General features: G+C 40.2%; 1 protein-coding gene across 1 annotated transcript in view; it reads right to left on the reverse strand.

Moving 5' to 3' along the window:
• The window catches only part of alk (ALK receptor tyrosine kinase), a 362,208-nt gene that overhangs the window by 188,247 nt on the left and 149,084 nt on the right, over positions 1-24,877 (reverse strand). The window contains exon 2 of the mRNA XM_085767765.1: positions 10,195-10,305. Coding sequence (XP_085623891.1) covers positions 10,195-10,305 — 111 coding nt within the window. The remainder of the gene's footprint in view (positions 1-10,194; positions 10,306-24,877) is intronic.

The raw sequence follows: 24,877 nt of genomic DNA on the forward strand, positions 1-24,877 counted from the left end.
AAATGGTAATAAATGGTTCAGGTGGGACAAACCATGTCAGTTTGATGTTTTCTATTTTCAGATTGAATGGTCCAACGTCTTTGGATGAAAACCATCTTGTTAGCCCACAAAGGAGGAAGTAACTGTTAACTGTGCATACCACACATGTTCATAGTGGCAAGAGTGGGGAGGGTTAAATAGCAGTGTTAGTGTAGTGGCTGCTGTCAGGATAGGCCCAGGATACAAATTACAAATACAAATTTACACAGAGAAAATTTAGGGTCAGCTCTTGTCCCACTCATCCTCTGTCTCTTTTACTGCCCCCATCTGTCTTCCCCCTATGTGGACAGAGAAGTCTTACTACCAATGACTTCTTCCACTCGGCTCTACAGAGGAGCAGCCATAGTGCTGTACAATCATCTTTACAGTGTACAGTTACACCACAAAGATGTACTGTTTGTCTACCAAACTCTACTCACTTCATCCCTCAGGACTAGTGAATGCTTGTGCCAAATTTGAAGAAGTTCTGTTGAGGTGTTACTAAGTTATCATGTGCACAAGAATGGGAAGCACGGTCAAAGACAATATTACTCTGCTTCTGGCTGTCGCCGCCTGTGAGGAGTTATAAAAATGGGTGCAGCATGACACAAATCTGACTGTACTATGACCAATTATTACAAAACTCACCAGATATTTTTCATAATGTTGAACCACATGTAGAAAACTAGTTTAACATTGCACAGTAGGGGTGAGATTTGTTTGGTTTTTTCCAATTTTGGATCAGCCTGTGCTTGATACCACACACACAGAATAAAGTGCTCCCTCTGTGTTAACAGTGTTGCCACAGAAATAATGTACAAATGTCACACAGGGCTGCTGCTTTACATCATATGTTTGTTTTACTATACACAAATAAAGTAATGGTACAATGGTAAAGAAGAAAGAAAGAAGGAAAATGCTATTAGTCCAAATGTTGTCATGGCTTCACTACAAATACATTTGTAACAGTGTTAGAGTTTAATAGTTTGATGTGAGGAGCCATTTTGGAGCAGCATCGTGTAGAAGATTTGGCTGTATACATTATACGTAAACACACAAGTAGTAAAAAGATCTATGCCTATACCTGACAGTGAGCGTTAAACAAATTAATGTCAAGCTCCCTGGGAGCGAATCCGTTGGAATATGGGTTCCTCAAAAGAAAGGTTGGGAACCTCTCGTTTAGCTTATACAGTATTATGACACTTTGAGGCTGCACAAGGGAAGCAGTGAATCGAGACTAAAAGCTTAGGAGTTTTACCTAATGAGGTGGCATCAAGGCTGTATTAGTCTGTATCAGGCATTAGTTAAAAATGGCTGTTCACTTGTGGAGTTGGGTGCAACTGCCACTTAGTGCCAATGAGGGTAATGGTTTCCATGCTTAAGACTTGTCATTTGGCAAAAAAAACATTGATTCCTCTAGCTCGTTGCTATTGGGGACCTTGATGGCTGATGAGATGTGAAGAAACTGAGAAGCTCAAGGTTCTAGTGAAAGCTCATTTCCCTAACTTCAATAAATGACTGTTTATTCAGCTGGACAAGGCTTTATAGTTCAATGAGCTGAGATCAGTGTACTTCAGCCAGCTTTTAACAACCTTTTACTGAAATGCAGAACAATAATCATTATCAAACTTTACCAGCTACTGTACTAACAGTTGCTCAACTTGTTTCTCTGACAAGGGCTCCAGACTGAAATTCCCCATCAAAATAAAAACATAAAGTTGGTTATCTAAAAGGTGTTTTGTAACAATATCCATTTTGACCTCCTCTGATACACAGTCATCTGCAACATGTCTGCAAGTATTACTGAACTGTCTGACAATTTAGAATGAAACCAGGCTTAAGATTTAATGTGTAAGGCGTGCATTTTTATGCCTGCATATTGGTGTGTTTCAGGAAACAAAATTAAAAGAAATTAATTACATGGATTTACATACTTCACATATAGAAGAGACATGCTTCAGAGCCGTCTACTAACATTTTTCCACTCCTGGATATCAGCATTCACACATGCAGGAGGACACTCTGCACACTGACAAGTTAAGCATTTCTCTGGGCTGCCAAATGTGGATGAGAGATATAATTCACTGTGGTGAGCAAGATCTGGATCTGTCATCCAATTTCTCCCACCTTCTACGTAGACCAAGATGATAATGACTTGCCAAATGACATGGACATGGCTTTTATGGCCTACTCATTCACATCTTTGATTGTTTTCAAAGCCATAATATCCTCTGAATGTGTAATCATATTCTTTTGGGGCATTACTGAGCATGGATACATTTACCTTTTGATTACACCATTCAAATCAAAGAAACCAGAGGAGCTTTTCAGTGAAACGAGGTCCCGTCAAAGAAATTTCCTCAGTTTGAATTTTCTTTCGTCTGCCAACTGCCACCCTTGGTTGCCCCCTAATGTTTTGTGAGAGTACTGTTCACCAGTTAAGTAAAGAAGGTAATAAAAGTTTGTGTTATCACTGGATTTGTCCCAAAGCACAGATTAATTACTGGAAACACAGTTTGAAATGAATCAGGTTCTCACTATGGAGCTGTAATCTCTCAAAAGGATTTGTGTGTTCGATTTTGTTTGTATTAGTGGCATTACGGAACATTAAAAAAAAAAAAACAGTTCATCAATTTATTTTTCATGGGAAAAATATGAAAACAGTGTCTGACACTAGAATTCCTCCTAAACTTATTCGTCGCAATTTCAGCCTATCTTCCTAAAATTGCAGCAGCAAATATAGTTTGTACCAACTGGAATTGAGACCAGTTTTCTATCAACATAATAACCATACAGAAGTTTGATTACTTGCATGTTTGGCAAGTAAAATACAGGGATACTTAATTAACATGCCAGTAAAATGTTCACAACGGCACATTTTTTACCCCCAAAATCTAATCTTGCAGAACATTGCCAGCACTATTACACTTTTTATGGTTTTGGTAAAGTTATGGATGAGACTGTAATCAGGTTTAGTGAAAGAATCAAAACAAAACAAAAAGTATTTACAACAGTGTTATTTACAACCAGAATGCTAATCTTTTCCCAGACAAAGTATGTGGTCTTATGAAGTGTAATGTCCACACAATTCCAACATTTTTTTTAAGACAGTGCACTTGCCATTACTGTATACAGCATGCTTTATGTACTTGCTGAGGGACAACAGAGACAAACTAGCTATTAGCTAAATCTGGTGCAATTTACATTTATATGTGCTGTCCTTCTAAAAACAAACAAATAAAAAAGAAAATTCTTTTGTTGCCTATACATGACCACAGATGGTGTGACAACTGTGCACCTTGTATACCTGACATCAACACCAACAATTTCCTGGCAACTGATAATATTTGTCACACAGTAGTCATTGAAATAAATACTGTACACTACTAGCATAAAGTTAGTCAACTTCCGGGTGGATTTTATGGAAAGTTTATGGAAGTTCATACTATACTGATATATCATGAAATTAGGGCATTTAGGTAGAAGTATGGAATGCTTCATATCCAACGATTGACTAAAACAAAAGCTACTAAAAGTGGTGGGTATACCACAACAAAAAATGTCCATGTCTCAGTAAGTTGTCATGTGACCAAAGGACGTCCACTTCTCTGTCTTTCTGTCACTCTTCCAGTCTCTCTGTTCAACCTGCTGATGACACTGTGACACTCTGGGCTCAGTGGACACTTCCCTCTGAAAACATCCCATCGTCTGAAGCCTCCACATGTGCAGGTATACTGTTACTGGATTGTTAGGTGTAGTCTTGGTCTCATGATGTCAGAATGTGCACAGCATGATGAAGAGGACTGTTTCAATACAAACTGTTATTGAAGCAGAACATGTAGTGGTGGATTCATGGATCAGGAACTTGTTGTGATGTTTGTGGTTCATCACCTTGTTTTGTTATAAGTACTGAACATTGAACAGTTTGACATGTGCATTCAAAAGTTTAGAGAAGGTCAAATTAAGTTCACCTATAAAGGTCATGTTGCATTTTGGGTGCATTCTGAAATTTCATCCAAAAGCCCAATATTTCTAATTTTTTGAGTAGTATATACTGTATTCTTAGAAAACCCATAATGACTGTATGAATTGTAGTAAATTCTTATCATCCTAGTATAAGAAAAAACATAATGAAGTTTGTTGTTTCATGTCAACATTACGTACACCGATATATTTACTTATTCATTATGAGTGAATTGAATTACGTAGACAATCAATGAAGAGTTTACATGTGCAGTCACCTAGATACTGTTTCTTGGTATCATTTCTTCTGTCTCCAATCTACACTACATTAATTTTATGTCATCTCATCTGAATGTGATTCCATCAGTCCTGTAACCAAATACACTATAAACGCTTCTGGAGACCAATCTTGATTAAAATCACATTATCGTTGTTTTTACTGAACCTATTACTCAAATTCTCATTTTCCTACGGTAGTTCAGAGGGTCCATAGCACAACAGGGTTTGATGGTAATTAAAGACAATCTCTGAATACTAATACCCCAGGGATGATGCTCATTGGTTGCAGTGATACTCAGAATATGACTGCATTAAACCATAAAGTATCTTGGGGTTTAATTTACAGACTATAAATCATCTGTGAAGCTCAGTAGAGCTCAGGATGTGATTTCCTATGAAGACACAGAGTTCATTTAGAAACAGAACTGACCAAGAGTGACCACCATTAAGACCACAGTGCAAAAAACAGTCAGGTTTACTTACAGTACATGGAAGATCAGTATCAATATTGTTTCTGAAGACAGGTGGGTGCTGGTCAACAGTGCTACACACAGTTTGATGGTTCATTCATATGTGCTTGTGATTTCAGTTGCCCACTTGTAATTACAGCAGAGGACAGTATGAAGTGCACTATTTGTATATGGTGCTGGGTTTGTACCATAAGTTGGTCATTTAATATAAAGATAATAAAAATAATAAACAAAGCCTGTAAATGGTGCTGTCCATACATGGAAGAGAAATGTCAGTGGTTCTGTGTTAACGAGAATGTGAGATTGGTTAATGAGCATAACAGCACAATGACCCTGGTCTCATTCAACAAATAGAGCAGGGATTGGGTGAAGTGTCGTGTTACAAACCGAAGGCCATTGAGATTCTAGCAAACTGTGGTCATCTTAATTTCATATATAATTGAACTAGTCAATTCCCAGTAGTGCACATCAATGTGATTACATGTTTTAAAAAATGAGCTAACTGATTTGCACAGGAGTGCTTCTGACATCAAGTAAATTACATCTAAGAATGTATGTCTTTTTATGACCCAAGAATAAATACTTTGTTGACAAATTACCCCTTGAAACCCTTAAATTCAGATGATGAATATGTTTATTTCCTGATTACAGTGCGATTGTGTCTGGCTACACTTATTTATGTATCCATGTAACTTTTTATGGACTAGGCATTCCGAGTAAAAATCAGTTCATCTTAAGGGACCTGGAGCTGTTCTGTCAAATACATACAGATGAGTGAATAAGTAATTCTTGACAAACGGCAGGTATGAAAGGGGAAAATAAATCTAAAACATACAACACAGATATCTGATTAAATGGTGGGAACACAACTTAGTAAGGAATTGCTTATTTCATTGCTTGTTTTTCTTTACCCAATATGAGTTGATATTAATCAGTTGTTTTCCCCAATCTGAAAACCAATTAAATTTGTTTCCTGGCTTTCTGATAAAGGATGGGTTTGAACGTGAACAAATGTGATTTGTTTATTGACAGCAAAAAGCAGAGAGATACAGGACTGTATCTGTTAGTGTGGGATTTAGTGGCTGGCTCATCGACATTTTTGGCTCAACTGCAGATGCCAGTTTCTGATTCTAGATCAGAAGGTATAAAAGTCAAATGTCCACATTCCTATTCCTTGTGAACTCACTCCTTCACCTTATCCTTAGCATCCACCCTTCAAACTACAAAGACGGCACACAGGCAGGGGGGTCAAGAGAAAATCTTCACAACAGACTCTCTAAAGCCTTGAAGATATTGAAGAATCTACTGACGAGCCCAGACCACAAAAAGTGTCTTTTGCCTCAACAGTATGTTCAAAATCATTAAAACAGTTTAGTAGTTTCCCACCATTCCAGTCAATAACAACTGTGAGTCACTGTAAGCAGCAATAGTAAATCTGTCAGAGTACTCAGTCATTTAATGTCCATCCAAAATACGTTTTGGTTTGCCATGTGGCATAGACAATGATCAGCTGCTACTCATATGACTCAAACACAGGAGATTGTGCTCGTCCTACACTCCTGTGCTTTTTCCAAAAATGTCATTATTTTAGATTCCCAGTAGTTGCCAGACATAATCTCCTGTTCATTTCTGAGAGGAAATTCCAGTGTGTGATTACTTACACCTTACTGTTTGAAAAATGTAGGTGATAAACTCAGAATTGGGGTTAAGGATTTACTCTTATCTAATGGTATCTGGGTTTTAAATGTGATGTTAAACTTCAGACTTTTACTGGATCCTGGAATATCTTTGAAACCCAATATGAATATTGCAAGATGTTAAAAACAACTTAAAAGAGACTTATACTGTAAAAGACTATAGGAATAAGAGGTATTTGATTTAAGAAATTATTTGACATGGAGAGAAACACAGGCAGTAGAATGAAGAGAAACATGAATCTTGTACATAGAACAGTCGCAATAAGAAGGATTAGTGTAGGGCTGACCCGATTATCATATTTTGATAATCGAAGCTTCGCGGACATAAATTCGATCAAAATCGAAGCATTGGCGGCCGGGGGGGGGGGGGTCGTACCGGAAATAATGAAAGTAATGGCAAACAAACACTGCATATCTCCAAAATCAGGCAGGTGCCAAGTAGCCTACTCATTTTAATGTAACAATTGCCGAAGAGAACCGTGTCAAAAAGGAAAAACAAAAAAACAATCGATCACGGACTTCATGATCAATTACCGTGGCAACGAACAAAGCTTCGATTTTTTTGGGTCAGCCCTAGATTAGTGATGTTCTTTTTGTCTTTGTCTGGAACTTCTGGCAACCCGTTCTCATGTTGTCTATTTGTATCGTCTGTTTTGGATATTTATTTAAACCAGTCGTGCACAAATGCTGATGGGATCTTGATTTGAGCTGTCCTAAGAACATGAGAAAAAAAGCTGTGCAAATGGAACAATATTGCAAACTGGTAGGTCTGAATGATGTAACTCTAGGAGGTTGCCATATTTAAGCACCTGTACCAACACCATCTTTTATACCCCCTGCCTTTGCAAATGTTTTATTCCGCTGCTTTGTCTCATTACACAAGAACAGCACTAGCAGCTGAGTGAGGCAGATGTTCTATTGTAGAGCACGGCAACTCCTCAAGTGGCTAGCATCCATCTGAGTGCCTGTGTTACAGCTGGCAGCCACAGCTGAACCAGGACAATCCATCTCGATGAGGAGAAAAGGTCCCTGATGAGATGACGTGAAGGTGGCATATGGGAATGGTTTTACTGAACAGAATATGGCAACAAGCTGCCCCAGGGATATTCCCCAAGGAAGACGACACTGTAGATGGGACGCGGAGGATGGTCTGGGTCAGAAGGCTGTGGCATTGCTGACACACAGTGGTAATGGAGTCAGCTCACCAGAACTGAATTGCAAATCGTACAGTCTGCATACTCTGTAGTTCCTGAAGCTATAAGCTGCTGAAGGAAGCAGGGGGGCAGAAGGAAAGAGTATGGGGGCAGTTGGTGGCAAGTGTCCAGTCAATCCCTTTTGGATTTTATAGCAGGTAATAAATGCCAGCAGACAGCAGATGCTGTAGGGACAGTTGAGATCTATGACTGCAGCCTAAAGCCATGTTCACCATGCCTTCTTGTGCCTGTCCTATCTCAAACCTTTTTCTTAGCATCCTCTGAAGTATTCCTTGAATATGTCCTTTGTGACAATGCAACACCATCTTCCTACAAGTCACAGATCTACACACAATCATTTACCATCAGATAAGAAGAGAATAGAAAAGAGAATATCAAGTATATCTCAAGTAAAACCTATTACATTAGTTGTTGTATGTTGAAACAACATGGTGGCAAGTCTAGAACATTATCAGGATTTTTGTTTGACTGAACTGTGCTGAAGTCATTCTTATTCATCTGGCTTTTACAATCCAGGTGTGATCCTTTCTTGTCCTGCCACATCATTCTCCACTAATTATTCAATATGAAGAATAAACTAATGGAAAAATGTAGCTGGCTGCGTGCATGACTGACTGATTCATTGGAAAACGGTGTGGTAATCTGTTGACTAACTGACACCAATTACAGTTAGGTCCTCTGCAGGCTGTCACAGTCACAGGCAGCTGCAGTAATGTCCCAGGGTTAGCCAAGAATGTGTTTGATAAACAGTTGGGTGACAGTTTGGTGCTGGTGGGACTCTGAATCACTTATGGGATGACCTCCCACCCACCAGGAGGCTGGGATGGGGCAAAAATAAATAAGTAAATGAATGGGGGAAAAAAAATCATGCCAAAAGGCTCTGAGGGTCTGATGTGACATGGATGCACAGGTTTCCCTGGGCTTACACAGATGTTCATACCCAAGGATGTATAATTGAATTCAGGTAAAATATATTTTATTACAACTCAAACTTGTTTTCTTCTGATGTCAGTTTTTACTTCTTACTTCTAGCTTTTAGTCACGGAGTAGTCGAAGTCTATTCAATACTGTAGGTCTATGTTAAGAAATACACCTCAAATGTCCTTCAGCTCCAGTACACACACACAGACAGACAAATACATACTACACAACACTACACTGAATGTATATTGGTAATGCTGTACTATGCAGCCCAATTTCTTCAGTGTTTTTTAAAGATGAGCAATAGGAATTTCCCTTCACACCTTTGACTATGTAGCTGACAAGTTCAGATTAGTGAACAGTGAATGACTATCCAGAAGCCTCCTGCATACATCTGTTCTTAGCATAAATGTGGCTTTTACACTGTTGAATTCTGTTAACACATCAGATGAATAATTCTCTGATGCTGTCAAGGATTTTATTAACGAGGAGAGGATCCATATGCCTACTTAAATAACAGTGAACCCATACTGTTGTAGGCTGAAAGGGGAACTCTGTTCACTTGCACGGTGTAGTCATACAGTAGGTTTTGTGGGAGATGCATTTCCTTCCCCAATGTATGTTTGTTATTTGAAGTTGATTAAATATGCAATATCTACTTTCGCGCTTATCATAACTTCAGACGATTCATTGAATTAGTGCTTATTTTCAAAATACAGCTAAAACTTGAAAATTGGTTCTTAATGCTTGGATTATTTGAAAAGATTAAATGAGGGAAAAAAAGAAGAAATTTAATTATGTGTCATTGCTATCAATTATTTTGGCCATGATTTAGAATGATAGTATTTAAAACAATCTTAGTAAAATTATATGATGTTCATTCATTATAATTAAATTAATCAAAATCTAGTTCTCTTCAAAGGCATCTTCTTGACTCTGTTGCAACTTTGTTCTTACCATTACAATTGTGTCTCCTTCTTTTTTTGTAATGTTTCAAAAACAATATTATCTTCTTTTTTGTAACTTTAATCCAAGTCTTGTCATAAAGTCAAAATGTATCTAGATGAAACTGTCTTTTTTTTGACGACCAAAGTGCTTTACACTAATTGTCACATTTACACAGCACTTCTATGTATCAAAAGTACACATCTTGCACATTGTACCTAACAGTGGAATGAGACATGGGGCAATTTCTGGTCCAGGATCCACTTGGACGTGTGAACTGGAGAAGCCAGAGATTTAGTAGAGGATCTATTCTACCTCCTGAGCTGCTGCTCTCCATGGCCTTGACACAATATGTCATTGCCTGCACTCATCTGAATTTGTCAGGTAGGCAGGTTTTGTTTTTGTAATTTACCCCACACACTACTACAGATGGATTCTATATGCCCTACTCCAAGTTTTATTTTTCTGAGACCTTGAGCGGGTCATGAACAGGTAGATCTACAAAAACCTTGTTGTGTGATGATCCCATAGCTGATGGTAGAGGGCAAGCGAGACAGAGACATTTATGTGTGCTGATGGAGAGCTGATGCCAGGTGTCACAGCCAATTGGAGGCACAGAATCTCTGTGGGACACAGGTGCTGGGGCCTGTCCGTCTGTCTAAAGAGGGCTGACAATGTCCAACTCACCTGACATTGGCATGGAGTTGCTGAAAAAGCTCAGGTCATCCTCTGCAACCCAGGAGAAGCTCCAGTACCCTCTAGGAATACCAGCAGCAGTCCTACCAGTCAGTGGCTCACCTACAAAAAAAGAAAATACACAACTTACTTTCACAGCCTTTGTCACAGAGGCAACAGATGCCAATGAAGTAATGGTGTGCCTCACTGTGTTTGTTCTCAGAAAAGAGACCAGATCAACCTCAGCATATTTAAGTCAATGAAGCATCTACAATGTTGATCAATACCCATAAAACAGTGACAGTGCACTTGATTTCATAATTTAAAAAAAAGTTCAAGAGGCCTCACAAATTGGTTATTGAGTATCAATAGCTTCTATTATTACCTGAGGACAGATCTGTCTGACTCTATCCTAACCTTCTAAACTTAGGGACTAATTATTACAAGATCGAACAGAAGTCTGCAAATGTACAGTAAATGCAACTTTCACTATCAACACCTCTGCACATAGCCATTACACACACACACACACACACACACAATCTCTCACTTTGTCCTTAGTCCATGGATAATTAGTACAAAGTCACAGACCAAGATTACTGCACAAGTCCTGCAGCCATTTCAAATGAGCCTTAAAGAGCAATTGATTGGAAATGCTGCCTTTCACGGCAATGAATGGAGTACTTTGGAATTTCAGTTAAAGACGACAACACCACGCAAGGCGTTTTCTTCATCGGCATGACTTTCACTGACATATTGATGTCTTGAAAATTACTTTGTTTCCATTTTTCCAAGGGCTCTCACGATATAGATAGGATTATGTAAAACTAATGCTCATTTGAATACTGATTATTTTAGAGTAGTTTGGGCATTTTTATTAAAAAACAAATACAGTCGAGTAGTTTTACTATCACACACATTCTTTAATTGTGATGCACGCTACCAACACTGACAATCTCAGGTCTCAGGTCACTGTGTGTACAGGTCAAACTCAAGTCCTCCTCTCTGGCTTACACTCCTGGCCTGTGCCTGTCCAACAGGGCGCACAACGCATAGGACTGGAATCACTGGTCAATCACAATATCTCTTGCCTCACCCATCTGACTCCAGTCAGTGAGTGTTGTCATTTATTTGACTAATGTGAATCAATTGAGCTGCCCACAGAGAGTGTAGGAACAGACAGACGTGTGTTCAGATCTGCTTATTTCAGACATACACTGATTTCTCCAAGTACAGAAACATGCTTGTTGTTTCAATCATCCAACAAACATCCAACTCAGAGGCTAAGAACTTCAGAATCACCTGCACCAGCTTACCTGAATCATCTTTTAAGTGTGAACACTAAGTTCCACTTAAACACCTGCACTGTGAAGCAGAACAAACAGCTTTGTTGACAAGTGCTCTCTGTCAGTATAAATATTGGAGTAGCAAATACTTTTAGCATCCCAATATGCATGAAATGTCAAACACCAAAACACTTAAAATACTTCAAGTTGAGGAGAAAAATGCAAATAAATTAAGCAGGCAGCATTTAAGTACATTTGTTAAAATGACATTTTTTAGAAAGGGATGGCTGTCTATCTTAAACCCACAGTGACATGATATGATACCTCTACAAACAACTGGAGTCTTTGTAAGCCTTAATCTGCCTAAGTAATATGTTCAAAGATGAAAAAATGTCAACTATAGAAACAATGAGTGGATAGTGACAGCGAGTGGATAACAAATCATCCTGACTGCAGATATCATTTGTATAGAATAAAAAAAGGATCAAATGAGGGACTTCTCAATGAGGAAAGAAAAAAGCGTAAATAAATTTAAAAAAATAAAGAAACATTTTTTGTAGAGCACAGACCTAACAATGAGAACTGAGGTGAGGCACTTTTAATTTGAATGCATTTCTTGAAAGGGCAAAGCCTGAGAGAGTTTATCCTTATGACTTGCTGTCTGAGTGGAGGTATGGGTTATGGGGTGTGGGGTGTGGATGAACCTCTCCATTTTCAAAAGTGGAAACCAGCACATGCTGTTAACTTGGGACCCTCATTTTCTCAATTTCTGGCCATGTGGCAACTGCTGACAGTGGCCCCAGCAGCAGGCCTGGTTTGGGGTCAACAGCTGTTGCTGCAGGGGGAACTGGCTGGCTGGTAGCATTCTGCATGGGATGGCAGGATGCTGCTGGAGCCGACTGGCTAGTTGGCTGCTTGTGGGCCTAAACTGCTGGTTGGCTTTCACACAAACTGATCAGCCGCTGGGCGAGCTGACTGGCTGACTGACTCTCCAGCTGTTGCGAGAGGTAGCTACTGGAGCTCTATGACAACCAAGGATGGATTAGTTGGCTATCAAAGGAGTGGTACTTCTGGCTTTTTACAGGGCAGGGTGCCAGTAGGTCCTGATGTTACATGACATTGGCCTTTATGCTATAAACAGGTAAAGGGTGCCTGAGGCAGCAGCACAGTAACATGGCTACCTTGGAAAGGAACTTTCCCAACTGCTGGAAACACATTAGAGGGACACAGAAAGAGGAGAGGTGCAGTGAGAAATGTGGCTGAGCAGAAACGCATCTAGGTTACCTTGCTTGGCCTCACTGCTCAGTTTGGAGAGGCACTTGATATCTTAACATCCTGCGCTAATGATGATTGCATAATGATTTAGACAGTTTCACATGATTATATGTCAAATTCACTTTAGTATAAATGTGTCTTATTTTTGTTGAATTTGAAATGACCAGCCTTCTACATGAGACAGGAAACATGGCAGACATGGCTCCACCCAAGGCAGCAGCAGGTCTAAAGACAGGTGCATGGTTACATTTCAGATTTCAAACTTACAAAGACAGCAAAGTGCGGGACAAAAGCAGGTGCTGCTGTGTGTACCTGCACAGTGTAGCCCTGGATGTCTTTACTACCCACTGTGTCTTGATATGTGCACCTGAACTATCACATTAAAGAAGAAGTTAATTAAGTCAACTACTCTCAAGTCAATAACGTACACTTGCATGTTTTTCTAACACACCAGGTTAGTCTTATTCACACAAACCTGTGAATAGGATGTATAATATTGTAGTTTTTTTTTTCACTTTTTACACAAAATGATAATCTCTATCAAAGTGGACCACATTACCAAAGGGGATGGGCAGTAGATTAGGATGACCCAACAGACCACAAGGACCATAAACAGATTATTGAAATTACTGAACTGGACCAAGGATTGCAACACCTCCCCAACATGTGATTCATCAGAGTTGTGGTCTTCATTTGCTACCATGTGACTCATTAAAGTCACAGAGGTCAAGCTGTGAATGTGGGCTAAACCATTTTGGGGAGGGCTTTCAAGGCTGAGTTGTAGATGGCTGACAATTGGTGTTATAAGCCATGGCCTCGGTTTACTGTAAGTGGAAAAGGATGGCCTCTATCAAACCCCTGTCCTCTCTGTCCAAAATGTGGACATTGGTGTCCTCACCTTACCACCGAGTCCTGTCCCACTGAGCTGACTGGCTTTCAGTGTTACCAAAAGAAGGTAGACTGTAGATTACAACAACAAGCATCCAAAGACCACTTATTTTACTGTTCACAGGATTCATCAAAAATGAGAAATAATCATTTTGATGCTGCTGTGTCTCATTGTTTGTGCAAATTAATCAGGCATGTAAGTAGAGTTAAAGCTAATTGCAAATGGGAATCCTTCCTGGTGAAAGTCTGTAGCTTTCAATAGATGTAAACAATAGGAAGGTAGGTACGTATGTAGGGCAATTTCTTTCCACATCCCAAAATGCATGAAAACACACATACAGACCTGCTGGCCATAAAACAGGTAAATTAAATTAGGGCCAATGTGTATCTAATTAAACATTAAATCCCAACAGAAACCATCTCCCCACAGTCCTCAAGAGTGTCCTGTGATTTTAAATAATTTACCATTTTGTTTCTCTATTTGGCTGAGCTATAGCTGTTATCAAATAATACAAAATTTAGTCATGGAAAAAAATTTTTTTGGCAACAATCAAAATGTAAATAACAAACACATGTACCTCCATGCACATTACAATCACCACAGAGGAGAGTTAACTCAGCTCAATGAACAGTCTAATTCTGTCCCACCCACTCTCTGAAATCCTTCAAATGCCTAGATGATTAATCAATGAGGCCTGACTCAAGTTGTCACTTAAACATGGCTATGCATGAACATATCTCTCAGTGTTCCAAGTCCCTCTGTTACTTCTTAATTCTCCATAATTCAAATGTCCTAATCCAGATCTTATGTTTCAGTGAATTTGAGGTGCATAAGTTTCAAAATGAAACCTTAAAAAACATTTAAAATGTTAGGCACTAAAAGATGTATAGTTCATCTCACAATGAAGAAGTGAGAAAAACACTTTTGATAGGGACACTACCATACATAACACATGCAATGGTTGTGGCCTTGTGTCACAATAGTGCAGTGATCCAGAGACGTAGCCAATTACCCATTAAATGGGAAAAATAGGATAAGTGTACCGGTCGTGCATGAATAGCTCAGCAAGACCTGGGAGCTGGCTGGGGGTCTTCAATGAAATCTGAAAGATTCTTAAATGTTTGCACTCTGGCTAAATGGACATTAATATGTTGGTCACAGGAAAAACGTCAAGCGATTGCAGCTAATTAAAAGGGAAATGAGGAAGCCACCCGTTTACACAGTTGGACTTTCATACTCCTTGGCCTTCTGCATCACAATTGTCCTCTTCTTTTTAGCCATTAATTAAAGATTTACCTTGGGATACATACATTACTGCCTAAATAAATTGATTACCTGTCTGGCCCAGTGACGTGTCATTAAACGGTCGTCAAAGTCTGCCAGCACCGCGTCAGGCAGCTGAGGCCTTGGAATTGGCTGCTCTCTCTCTGCTACAAAAGACTGCATTGATTTCCCTCAGAGAAGCCCTCATGTCCACTAAGCACTCCGACTTTCATTAAGACCTTCACAGAATTCAAAACACATTCTCCAACCCCCCTAAAAAGCCATGTGTGTGAACATAATCACTTACACACACACACACACTCCCCTTTTTACCTGCTTTATCAACACAACCTTTGCAGTAACAACTTCACCAATTAAACAGTCTTTGGACATGACTATGGTGACAGTAAATAATTCATGAATGTCTATGTTTACCAAAATGGACTGCGTCTCATTCTGACAACTAGTGACCAGGGTTAAATAGTAGAGTACTCGGATATAAAGTATTCATGTTAATATGCCACCCACAGTTCTTGTTAGCTTTAAGTGGGGGTGGTTTGTAAGAAGCTTTCTGAATTTGTCATAAGATGTTGATACGTGTTTTTTTGGCATAAGCTCTGTCTTGTAAACAAGCAGGGTTTTTAGTTCAACTGTCGGATGCAGCTCATTAACTCAGAGCGCTGCCCATAAAAACCTGACTGAAGGCCTCCAATAATACAACCCCTCCTCTGGCAAAAACCCTCTCAGCCAACCCACTCTTGGATCACTGTCACTGAATTTTCAAAAGGAAACCAACAACATGATTTACAACATGCAGAATACAAAAAATGCTGACAAAATCAATGGCACGCTCAAGAGTTACAATTAGTAAAATCAGCCTCTAATGCAGTCGACTTTGCAACCAGTTGTAATACCAGTTCAATGGCATACTACCTGTGATGCCCAACACCACCCAGAGAAGCAGCATCACAAGAATTCCTCCTGACAGCACTTGAGGGGCCCCCTTAGGTAATGTATGTTCATTTGACATGTGTAGCTGGAACCCAGAGTAAGATCAAGCAGTGTTTTCCCTCTCAAGGCGAACACCAAATGAGTTTATCAAAGAAATGGATCATAAGGCTTCAGTCTGAAACCATTATCCAGGGGAAGAAACGGCTGCACAGTGACAATGAAGATGTCAGCTGGGCCCTGCTGATGCTTATTAAAGAAAATGATTTTGCTCTAGCATACCATGGCCCTTTTTTTTTCTTTGAAGGTTTGTGCTCTAAAACACACGGTTGTCTACTCTGCTGAGAGGTGTTGCCCAGTGTTCACAAATAATGCATAATTATGACTCATTCACAGATACAGAGGGTGATCTCAAGTTGCAAAACAAGTTCTCCATTCTCATTTGCAGGAGCTCTGTTTGTGGCCACAGGGTGTCTGCTCTAATGATGGATGTACCATTTTAATGAATTATCAAGATGACTACACTTTTATGCCTATGTTTCTTGGGAATGGCCCACTGGGAACTTTTTTTTTTTTTTTTTTACTTCTTTTTACCGTAGGAAATGAATATGATTTGGCAAAAGCAATTGTCTCCTCAAAAGAAATTTAGATTCTAGATGCAGGATAGCTCATGATGTACTGAGTCATACTAACAGCATACACAGGATTACCCTTTCATACATCACATAATAATGTCTTCTCTTAGAGCCCTCACATGGGCTGCTATTTACATACTACTGTGGAGTAGACTTGTAGTTGTGGTCTTGGTCTTGTCACGGCCTCGACAGTCTTTGGTCTCGTTCTTGTCTCGGTCTCGGGTCTCTAGGTCTCGCAATGTCTCGGACTGGCGGAGCGGTCTCGAAGGGATTTAATATTCAGGCAGGCATGCTGTTTTTTTTTGGTTTTTTTAAACATTATTTATACGCAGACTTGAAGTGGTATCAATCACATGCATTTTGTGACACAGATGCGTTAGCGCTCGCCATGTGATCACACATCATGTGATCAGTGACCACAACAAACTCCTCCAACCTATCCAGCCCGCGAGCAGACTGCAGCAGCCAACCACGGCTTATGCTCCGTACACCGGCCATGAACGGACCAAATGGCCGTGAATGGATGGCCAGAAGCAGTGTTGCCAACGTGGCGACTTTCCAACCCCTCTTGGTGACTTTATTTTGTCAAAAGCGACTAGCGACAAATCTAGCGACTTTTTTCTGGTGTTGTAAACGTTTCTGGTTTGGAGACTCAGACATGAAAGGACATCACCGCTGTCTTCAACGAGCAGCGCGTGCTGCCCCCCGCCCCCCCCCCCTTGCCAAAGCACTCAGCAGTGGTCAGTCTCACAGTCCCCGCTACAGTCAGAGACCCACCATCCCACCAATAAAATAAAAGTAGTATAAATCCTCAAAAGTGCTGGCACTGGCTGTACACTGAGGGAAAAACACTCTGGCAGTGAATGAGTTAAGCATGAGGCCTATTCAGTGATGCTGATATACAGTGTAATTTGGCTACAAGTTGGTAATATGATGTCACGTTTCATCTACAAATTAAGTACAATTTAAATCAGTAACATATTTCCCATTCATTAGACTTTGTTTGAGGTGCAGGGTGGTGTTGGAGGCTTGTTATTTTGTTAGATGACTGGTACTAGTTAATAGTCATGTCAGCCGTTAACAGCACTCAAGAGTCAATCCTCTAATAGTGTAGAAATAGCGGTCACATTGCCACATAGACTATTTGATCTCAGCCTATTGATGAAAACATTTATAGTGAGTTCACACACAAGACATGCACTGTCTCTGTATTGTTGTGCCTGTAGTTGAAATAATACAATCTCATATTTACACTAAGCAGCTGAACCCAGTATGGTGCTTATGTTCTACAACTTAAAGAGGAACTAAACCCCTAAACCACTTTTTTCTGCTGAAAACAAATGTATTTGGGTATAAGGTAGTGTTGTCAGTTGATTCTGGTCCAACTTTTGACATTTTAGTCAAAATATTTCAATTTGGTGTATTTTGTAGTAAAAATGTAGAGTGACTGCCCTCTATGGGTTGAAACACGGCTATTACAATCGAATTTTTCTATTGGCTGAGATGGAGGCAGATGACGTTTTGGAGGCAGCTTTCGTCACCGGCCACTAGCTCCCCGACCAATCAGCACTGGCTGCTGCCTGCCGCTAACGGTTGCTAGGCACTCTAGCTGCTCTGCTGCGGCTAACGGTTGCTAACAGCTAATGGGAATCGTTAGTGCGGCCGGCGCTAACGAGCCGTTAACGAGTTAACGAGCCGGCGGATCGGCTGTAGATGCTGTGTCACGGCTCTGGCGTCCTCTCCTAGTCGTGTCCGCCCTACTAGTGCTGTTAGAGTAGCTCGTTAGCGCTAGCAGAAGTGTCGATGTGTGTTTATTACTTTTTTTTCTCTTTTGTGTGATTTCGCGGGTGTGAATGGGGTGCAGGGGGGAGGGGGGATCGGAGAGTACTCCTGGAGTCCCGCCCATAATCAAGGCATTTTTTGAATTTCAAGCTTAGAGCACGTCATCCAAAACTGAGGGGTTTAGTTCCCCTTTAAGCAAAATATGGTGTAACAATTTTTTTTTTTGGTCTTGGTCTCGGGCTTGAGATGAACTAGTCTTGGTCTTGACTTGGTCTGTCTTGGTCTTGGTCTTGTCTTGGTCTTGATACTCTCTGGTCTTGGTAGTGTTTTGGTCTCGGTTTAGGTGGTCTTGACTACAAGTCGACTGTGGAGATGTGTCACTGTAAGACGACTGCTCAAATGTCACACTTTGAAACCCCATTTTAAAATATATCACTGAATTGTTCCTGTAATACTAAATCAATGTTTGCTCCTTAAAATATTAGAGACATTGTTAACATTGTAAGAAATACTTTGGGGGAAAAAAAACATTCAGCAATGAAATAACCTTGAGAACTCTGGAATAGGAAATCAGCAATTGTTTGCATTGCCTTGGCTAGCTGCCCTGTGCAAGTTGTGCAAGTAATTAAGCCTGTGAGTGACAGACACCTTTATAAGCAGCTACACTTTTCAACAATGAAATGGAAATCAGACTGCCTTGGTACACTCTAAGACTCATGTTCATGGCACCTATACTCCAATAGCTCAAGCTCAATCTACATACAGTAAGGTTTAAAAAATAATGGTTAATAAACAAACAGCCTTCTGTGAAACTCAAGGGGAAAATTTACTAAGGGGACCTGCTGTTTGAACTGTATAACATAAATTAGTGAGTTCACCATCTCTTCCTTGACTTCAAAGCATTTGTCCATGATACTGACTTGTTTGTTTTGTTACATCATCAAAGCACCAACCATCTCAATTGGCCGTACTCGATGACTGAGGCATTGATTTTAGCTCCCCTATTACTCAGGAGACAACTAACATGTTGGTGTGTGTGAGTATAATGAACTGGCTAGTCTGATATTTCATGCACATATGAATCATTCATCAAAGAGCAAGTTTCAAAGCCTACTCTATGCACGAGAGGTGGCGATCATAAAGGTGAAAGTGCTGTAGTACAGATTGCACTGACTGGGATAATACCACTTTCTGGGGCACAGGATTAGAACTGCTTATGCAATGAGAGTGGAAAAAAAGTTAAAATTATAAAAGACTGTCAGTGGAACAATTTACTTTATCTAGTATTTTATACTGTTTTTGAAGTAAACATATCCACTTCATAGTGCTGCTCTGCACATGGCTCAAACCAAACTCCTCATTTCTCATGAAGGACTTTTTTTTTGCAAATGTACCAACAAACAGATGCAAGGTGGAGCATGCATGTCATCCTTGGTTCTTGAGTTGACTAATTACAAACAATTACTAATGCAGTAGTCATACAACCATTTCTCAACCACGACCATTCACAGACACTGTGAGACAACTTCTCTTCCTTATTGAAGAACGGTAGAAATGCAACACTGAAGCATGGGGTATTGAACAACCTTCGCAAGTGTGCACACAATAGTAGATTTGATCTTTCTTAAGGACTTAAGAAGGCTCTTAAGAAGGGTTCGGCTAAGAAGGAGCGCTAAGATACGGGTGTTTCCCAGATGCGCTCTTAACTGCCTTCTTAAGATCACACCAAAGAAGCTTCTTAAGAAGCTCTTAACGGGAGCTGTTCACCACCACAGTACTGAAACTGAATCAATCGATGCCAGGCAAATCGATTATTATATCACACGCCATCTATTACGCGCATAAATCACACACAGTGACAAGCGCAGCTGCACCGACGGGCGATGAATAAACCGAAAACGGGATTTCCACTTGTCAAACATGGGGTTAACACAGGTGTCGGCGGGCCTGATTAGAAACTTCTCCGCTGTTGTTGCCGTGTTGGTCTCGGGCAGTGACGGACTGGCCGTAGATGACACGTGTAATGGTAAATTTGAATATTCCTTTGTTTTAATCACTTGTGACATCCCTACCCCCTGCTTTCCCTCCAAGGTATCAGATCCTCTTTTGTTTGTCACCCATTTGTGTATTCTAATGTCTAGACCTTGTAATTGCATCAGGTTCCAGAGACACTGGTTCTCATTTCCTCATGATATACTCAAACCCTTTTGTATTTTAAAGTGCATTGATTAGACCTCTTAATCACACTCCAGGATGTCAGTGCCAATACCTGAAAAGATATCCTGAGTAGGGGGCTGACCCCTGCAGCAGACAAAGGGGTGTGGAATATACCTGAGGGGGCGTTCCTCAAGTATAAATGTTTAGGTCTCCCCATTTTAGATGTCTTTTCTATACCATCACTCGGATATGAATTGACCTTTTCTTGCAAGGAAATAAACACATGTTGGCCGGCAAGTCTCTATTTCATTCTTCACCAGCAACAGAGAATTTCCACGACACACGGCACAGCCGCGTAAAGATGCGGCCAGACGGCTGTGTGACCATGTGATTGATGTGTGTGAAAATAAAAATAAAAATGTGCGCAGGGGCTGGCTGGTTTACAGCCAGACAACTCTGGAAAGGATGAAAACACAAGGTAGCAAATAGCTCACTTCATAGAGTATCCCCACTGCAAGTTGAAGCATTGCTGTGGTCTGGGTTCAAATCCACCCAATAGAAAATTATTTTGGTGGTCAACACGTTTTTCTTTTCTCATCATCACTGAATGATCAATGCTATACATATGTATATAGGCTATATATATATTTAGGTAGTGGAGTGTTAATGCGTGACAGTCTTTTTAGTGCCAGTATAAAATGGCACGGGAGGATCGGTGTCACGGCTGCCACACTCCGTGACACTGACCCTTGCTTGCGATGCCCCCACCACACCAAGAAGCTGCCCACTGCGTAAAAACACGATGCATCAGCGACACTAGGGGTTGATTTAAGAACGGTTGTTCTTGATGTTCATGCAGATATGGGACGTGGATGTGTGCGTAAAAATTATGATAAATGATAGTCATGATGATTAATTTTATTTGTGTGCCTGATGTGCAGAGCACACGTTATTCCTCATATTTAGGTTATTTATTGTTCTTATTTTATTTTTTTATCTCTATTTTTTATTTCGGCACATATTTAATATGTTTTAAACATACGATGTGCACTGTTTAAATCTTGCTTAGTGTGATATTGATTTGCCTTGAAAAAGTGCTAAAAAGTCGCTAAGAAGACTCGAAAGAGTGGGTCAGCTCGATCTTACATTTCCTTCTTAGTGAAAGATCTTCTTAAGCTAAGAGCGACTCTGGGAAACACGTTCTTCTTTCACAGCGTTCTTAAGAGCGCTCCAAAGAAGATCTTAGCACTAAGAGTTTCTTAACAAATCTGGGAAACGCGGCCATACCAGTACTATTATTGTTTTGTATTCATTTTTCCAGTGGGACAAGAGACCATTTAGCTCTCCCTGCTTGTGCCTGACTGCTCATCAATCAGCAGCAGCGACACACGACACAGTAGTGTGAACAAGCACAGTGAAGACAGACGGAGCTGCCAGTCCTACTCCTCAAGTAAGAAAAAAATGACACTTGTTGTCTAGTGTCCAGTTGAAACAGGAGGCTTTATAAAATGTCCTCCCAAAATCTCCGTGGTAAAGACAGCTCATAATGTTTTGTTGCTGTTTAAAGTTTCTGTAAAGCACACAGCACTACCCCATTGGGCTCCTCTTTGATTACAGTGACCAAGCAACTATTAAATTAAAATCAATCATTTAATTTTGGCAACTGATTTGGGTGTTACTGTTAAGTAGGAGCAGCATTTCTGCCTTACTACTGTCTCCAAAACATTTCCCATACCCATTTTAATAAATCACCTACTTAGCTATTACCTAAAGAATGAGAAATGACCCAGTCAACTCCTCTTTCCTTGGGCATACAGCAAAAGAAAGAGCCACTGTTTGATCTAGCATTCTCCTCCATCATACAGTTTAACAAGGAGCCCACTACCCAGAGTGGCAGCTGCATGTGTCTAACATGACAGTGCACATCAGAGAGACTGGAGCAGTCTTTCATGTATTTAAAAGAGATGACAGAGTCATTTCTACATAGTTGCACACACATACTGTACACACACCCATAAAAATGTGACTGCTGGGCTTAATATTGACCAGTGACAACATACATTCAATTCTGATTTACATAGGATGATTTTATTTTGGCCAAATTAGAAAACTGTAAAACAGGGACTTTTCTTCTATTTTTTTGGTATTAAACTGTCTCATTTTAACCACTTCTTCTTGAGTTTGGCTCTACCACTCGGTTTTGTGTGTTCTTGTGTAAGGTTAGGGTGTCCCGATTATTTTATAAGCAAGGGGGAGTGGTTTTAAACCCTTAAAACAACCCCTTAAATCAGAGGGAGGCCAGGTGCAGACTTCAAGATGAAAAGCAGCAAAGGCATCTTCTGTTTTCTGCATTTCTTCTTCAACAAAGAATGATCATCAAAACCCATGAAATAGGTAACACACACTGGAGCCAGCATTTTCAAACCTGAATAAAAACCCACTACAGGTTGTAGCTCCTATGTTGTAGCTACGTGTGACGCAGGTGAACACGTTGGCTACACTACGTGGTGTCCCACTTCGTAGGTTAAGATCTCTACTTCTAACACTTCATCGTCAAGAGGTACTGTAGCTCCCGTTGGCCACTCGAAACCTAGTATTAGTGTGAAGGGAGGGGAGATGGGACTGGGCCTTAGTGTGGCAAACCTTACACATTTTATTTATCCTGTCCTCCCAATCATTTAGAGTTCAGCCTTTTAAATTCTTGTAGAGGTACTGTGTGTGTCAGTAAAAACTGCATTACAGCATCTGAAACAGGCATACCCATTCTTAGCTATGACAGTTTTGATGTCTTTGCTGCAAGTCACAGATCAACCAAAAAACAAACAAACCGTTATTTAAGATGAGACACGGGAAAATCCCTTCAACTGACTGGCCTGACACTGACAGTGTCTCTGAATGTCATCACAAATCAAAAACCGCCACACAATACCCAAACACATACAGTCCCTCTTCCTTTGCCCCCTAAAATTTTGCAATGTCTCACCTGTGTCACATGCATTGTGCATGAGGCCCCACTAACAAACACAATCCATCAAGAAAGAGCTGCTGCTGTATGAAAGTAGGCATGATTTACCACAACGCCTCCCCACTCCCCCTATAATCACTGAAGTTAATGTAATGCGGGCAGGCTTTTAAAAACTGAAATGGTACTCTATAAATCTGGCCCATCTCATGACCTGCCATTTCTCCTTTTACTCTCTCTTCACACACACACACATGCACACACACAATAACTCCCTCTTTACACCAAGAGTCTGTCTGAAATCTGACTCTTAGTCCCACTACAGTTTGTCCATATGAGCTCTGTCCATGTATCATTTTTAAGATGTTTGCCCTGTATTGTTTTTAGTTTTTAGTTTTGGGCCTGTTGTCAGCACCTCATCACCGCTGGTGTGAGCTCTCTCCCGGTCTTCAGTTTTGGATCTATATTATATTCAGCTGATACAGTTATTTCCTCGGTCAGATTACTATAGTGTAATGCAATAACAACGTTACAATATTACTGGACAAGTAATATGTACCAACAGTTAAACACATCAGTGAGACATCTTACAATCCCAATTTACATGAGAAACACAATCATTTTGTGTAGCTGATCCTGCTCTATGTAATGAACTAAGTAGTAGAAATATGAACATATTTGATTTTAGAGTGATAACGTAATGGAGCAACCTGAAACTCAATATAATTTGCATATAAGCACATTTTCAATGAGAAAATCTGAGTTGAACTGTGATTTTAGTTCCATGCAGCCTCTCAGCCTGCTGCTCAAAGTGAGCAGTGAGCCTGTGTACCTCATTCATATTCGAGTCATCTATGTTACAAAACTGGAAAATATGCTTCACATTTTCTTGCTTTCAAGATTATGTATGACATACTGTATAATGAAATGTTATAGAACACACAGAAAACAACTTGTCCTTGAAAAATGAATGCTTCAAGTCATTTATAGGTAAGCTGACCAACACTCTGCAGTAAACATTAATGCAAACATCTATTTCACATAAACACACAACAGGTGCATTTGCTTACTGTGTGAGTCTGTCATTAGGTCTAGTTAGTGCCACATTACTGTTGATCTGAGTGGAGTGTGTCTGGTGCATGTCAGGGGAGGGTGAACCAGGGCGCTTGGTTCTGCTATAGCAGCATGAGGATTTGAGGATGGGGGTGGAAAGAGCAAGAGAGGAAAAGAAAGAGAGAGGTTGGAGGTTGCCATGACAACTATGTATCTTTTTGAAAATGTCTGGATATTTGCATGAAAAGTCATTTTTGGAAATTTCTTCAGTGACACGTTCAGATGGGTTTACAAGCACATGATTTAACTTTCTGATGAGAATGACACCAATGGGAGTCACGGGCTGCAGGAAGAAGCACCCCACCATCACCCCCACCCCCAACAAGGAGACAATCAGTATGTTTACATGACGCTTGAAAAAAACAAATTATTGCCTAAATCCGAC

This window comes from Trachurus japonicus, chromosome 22 (assembly GCF_045865225.1).
Source record: "Trachurus japonicus isolate A0001 chromosome 22, Traja_1.0".
NCBI lineage: Eukaryota > Metazoa > Chordata > Actinopteri > Carangiformes > Carangidae > Trachurus > Trachurus japonicus.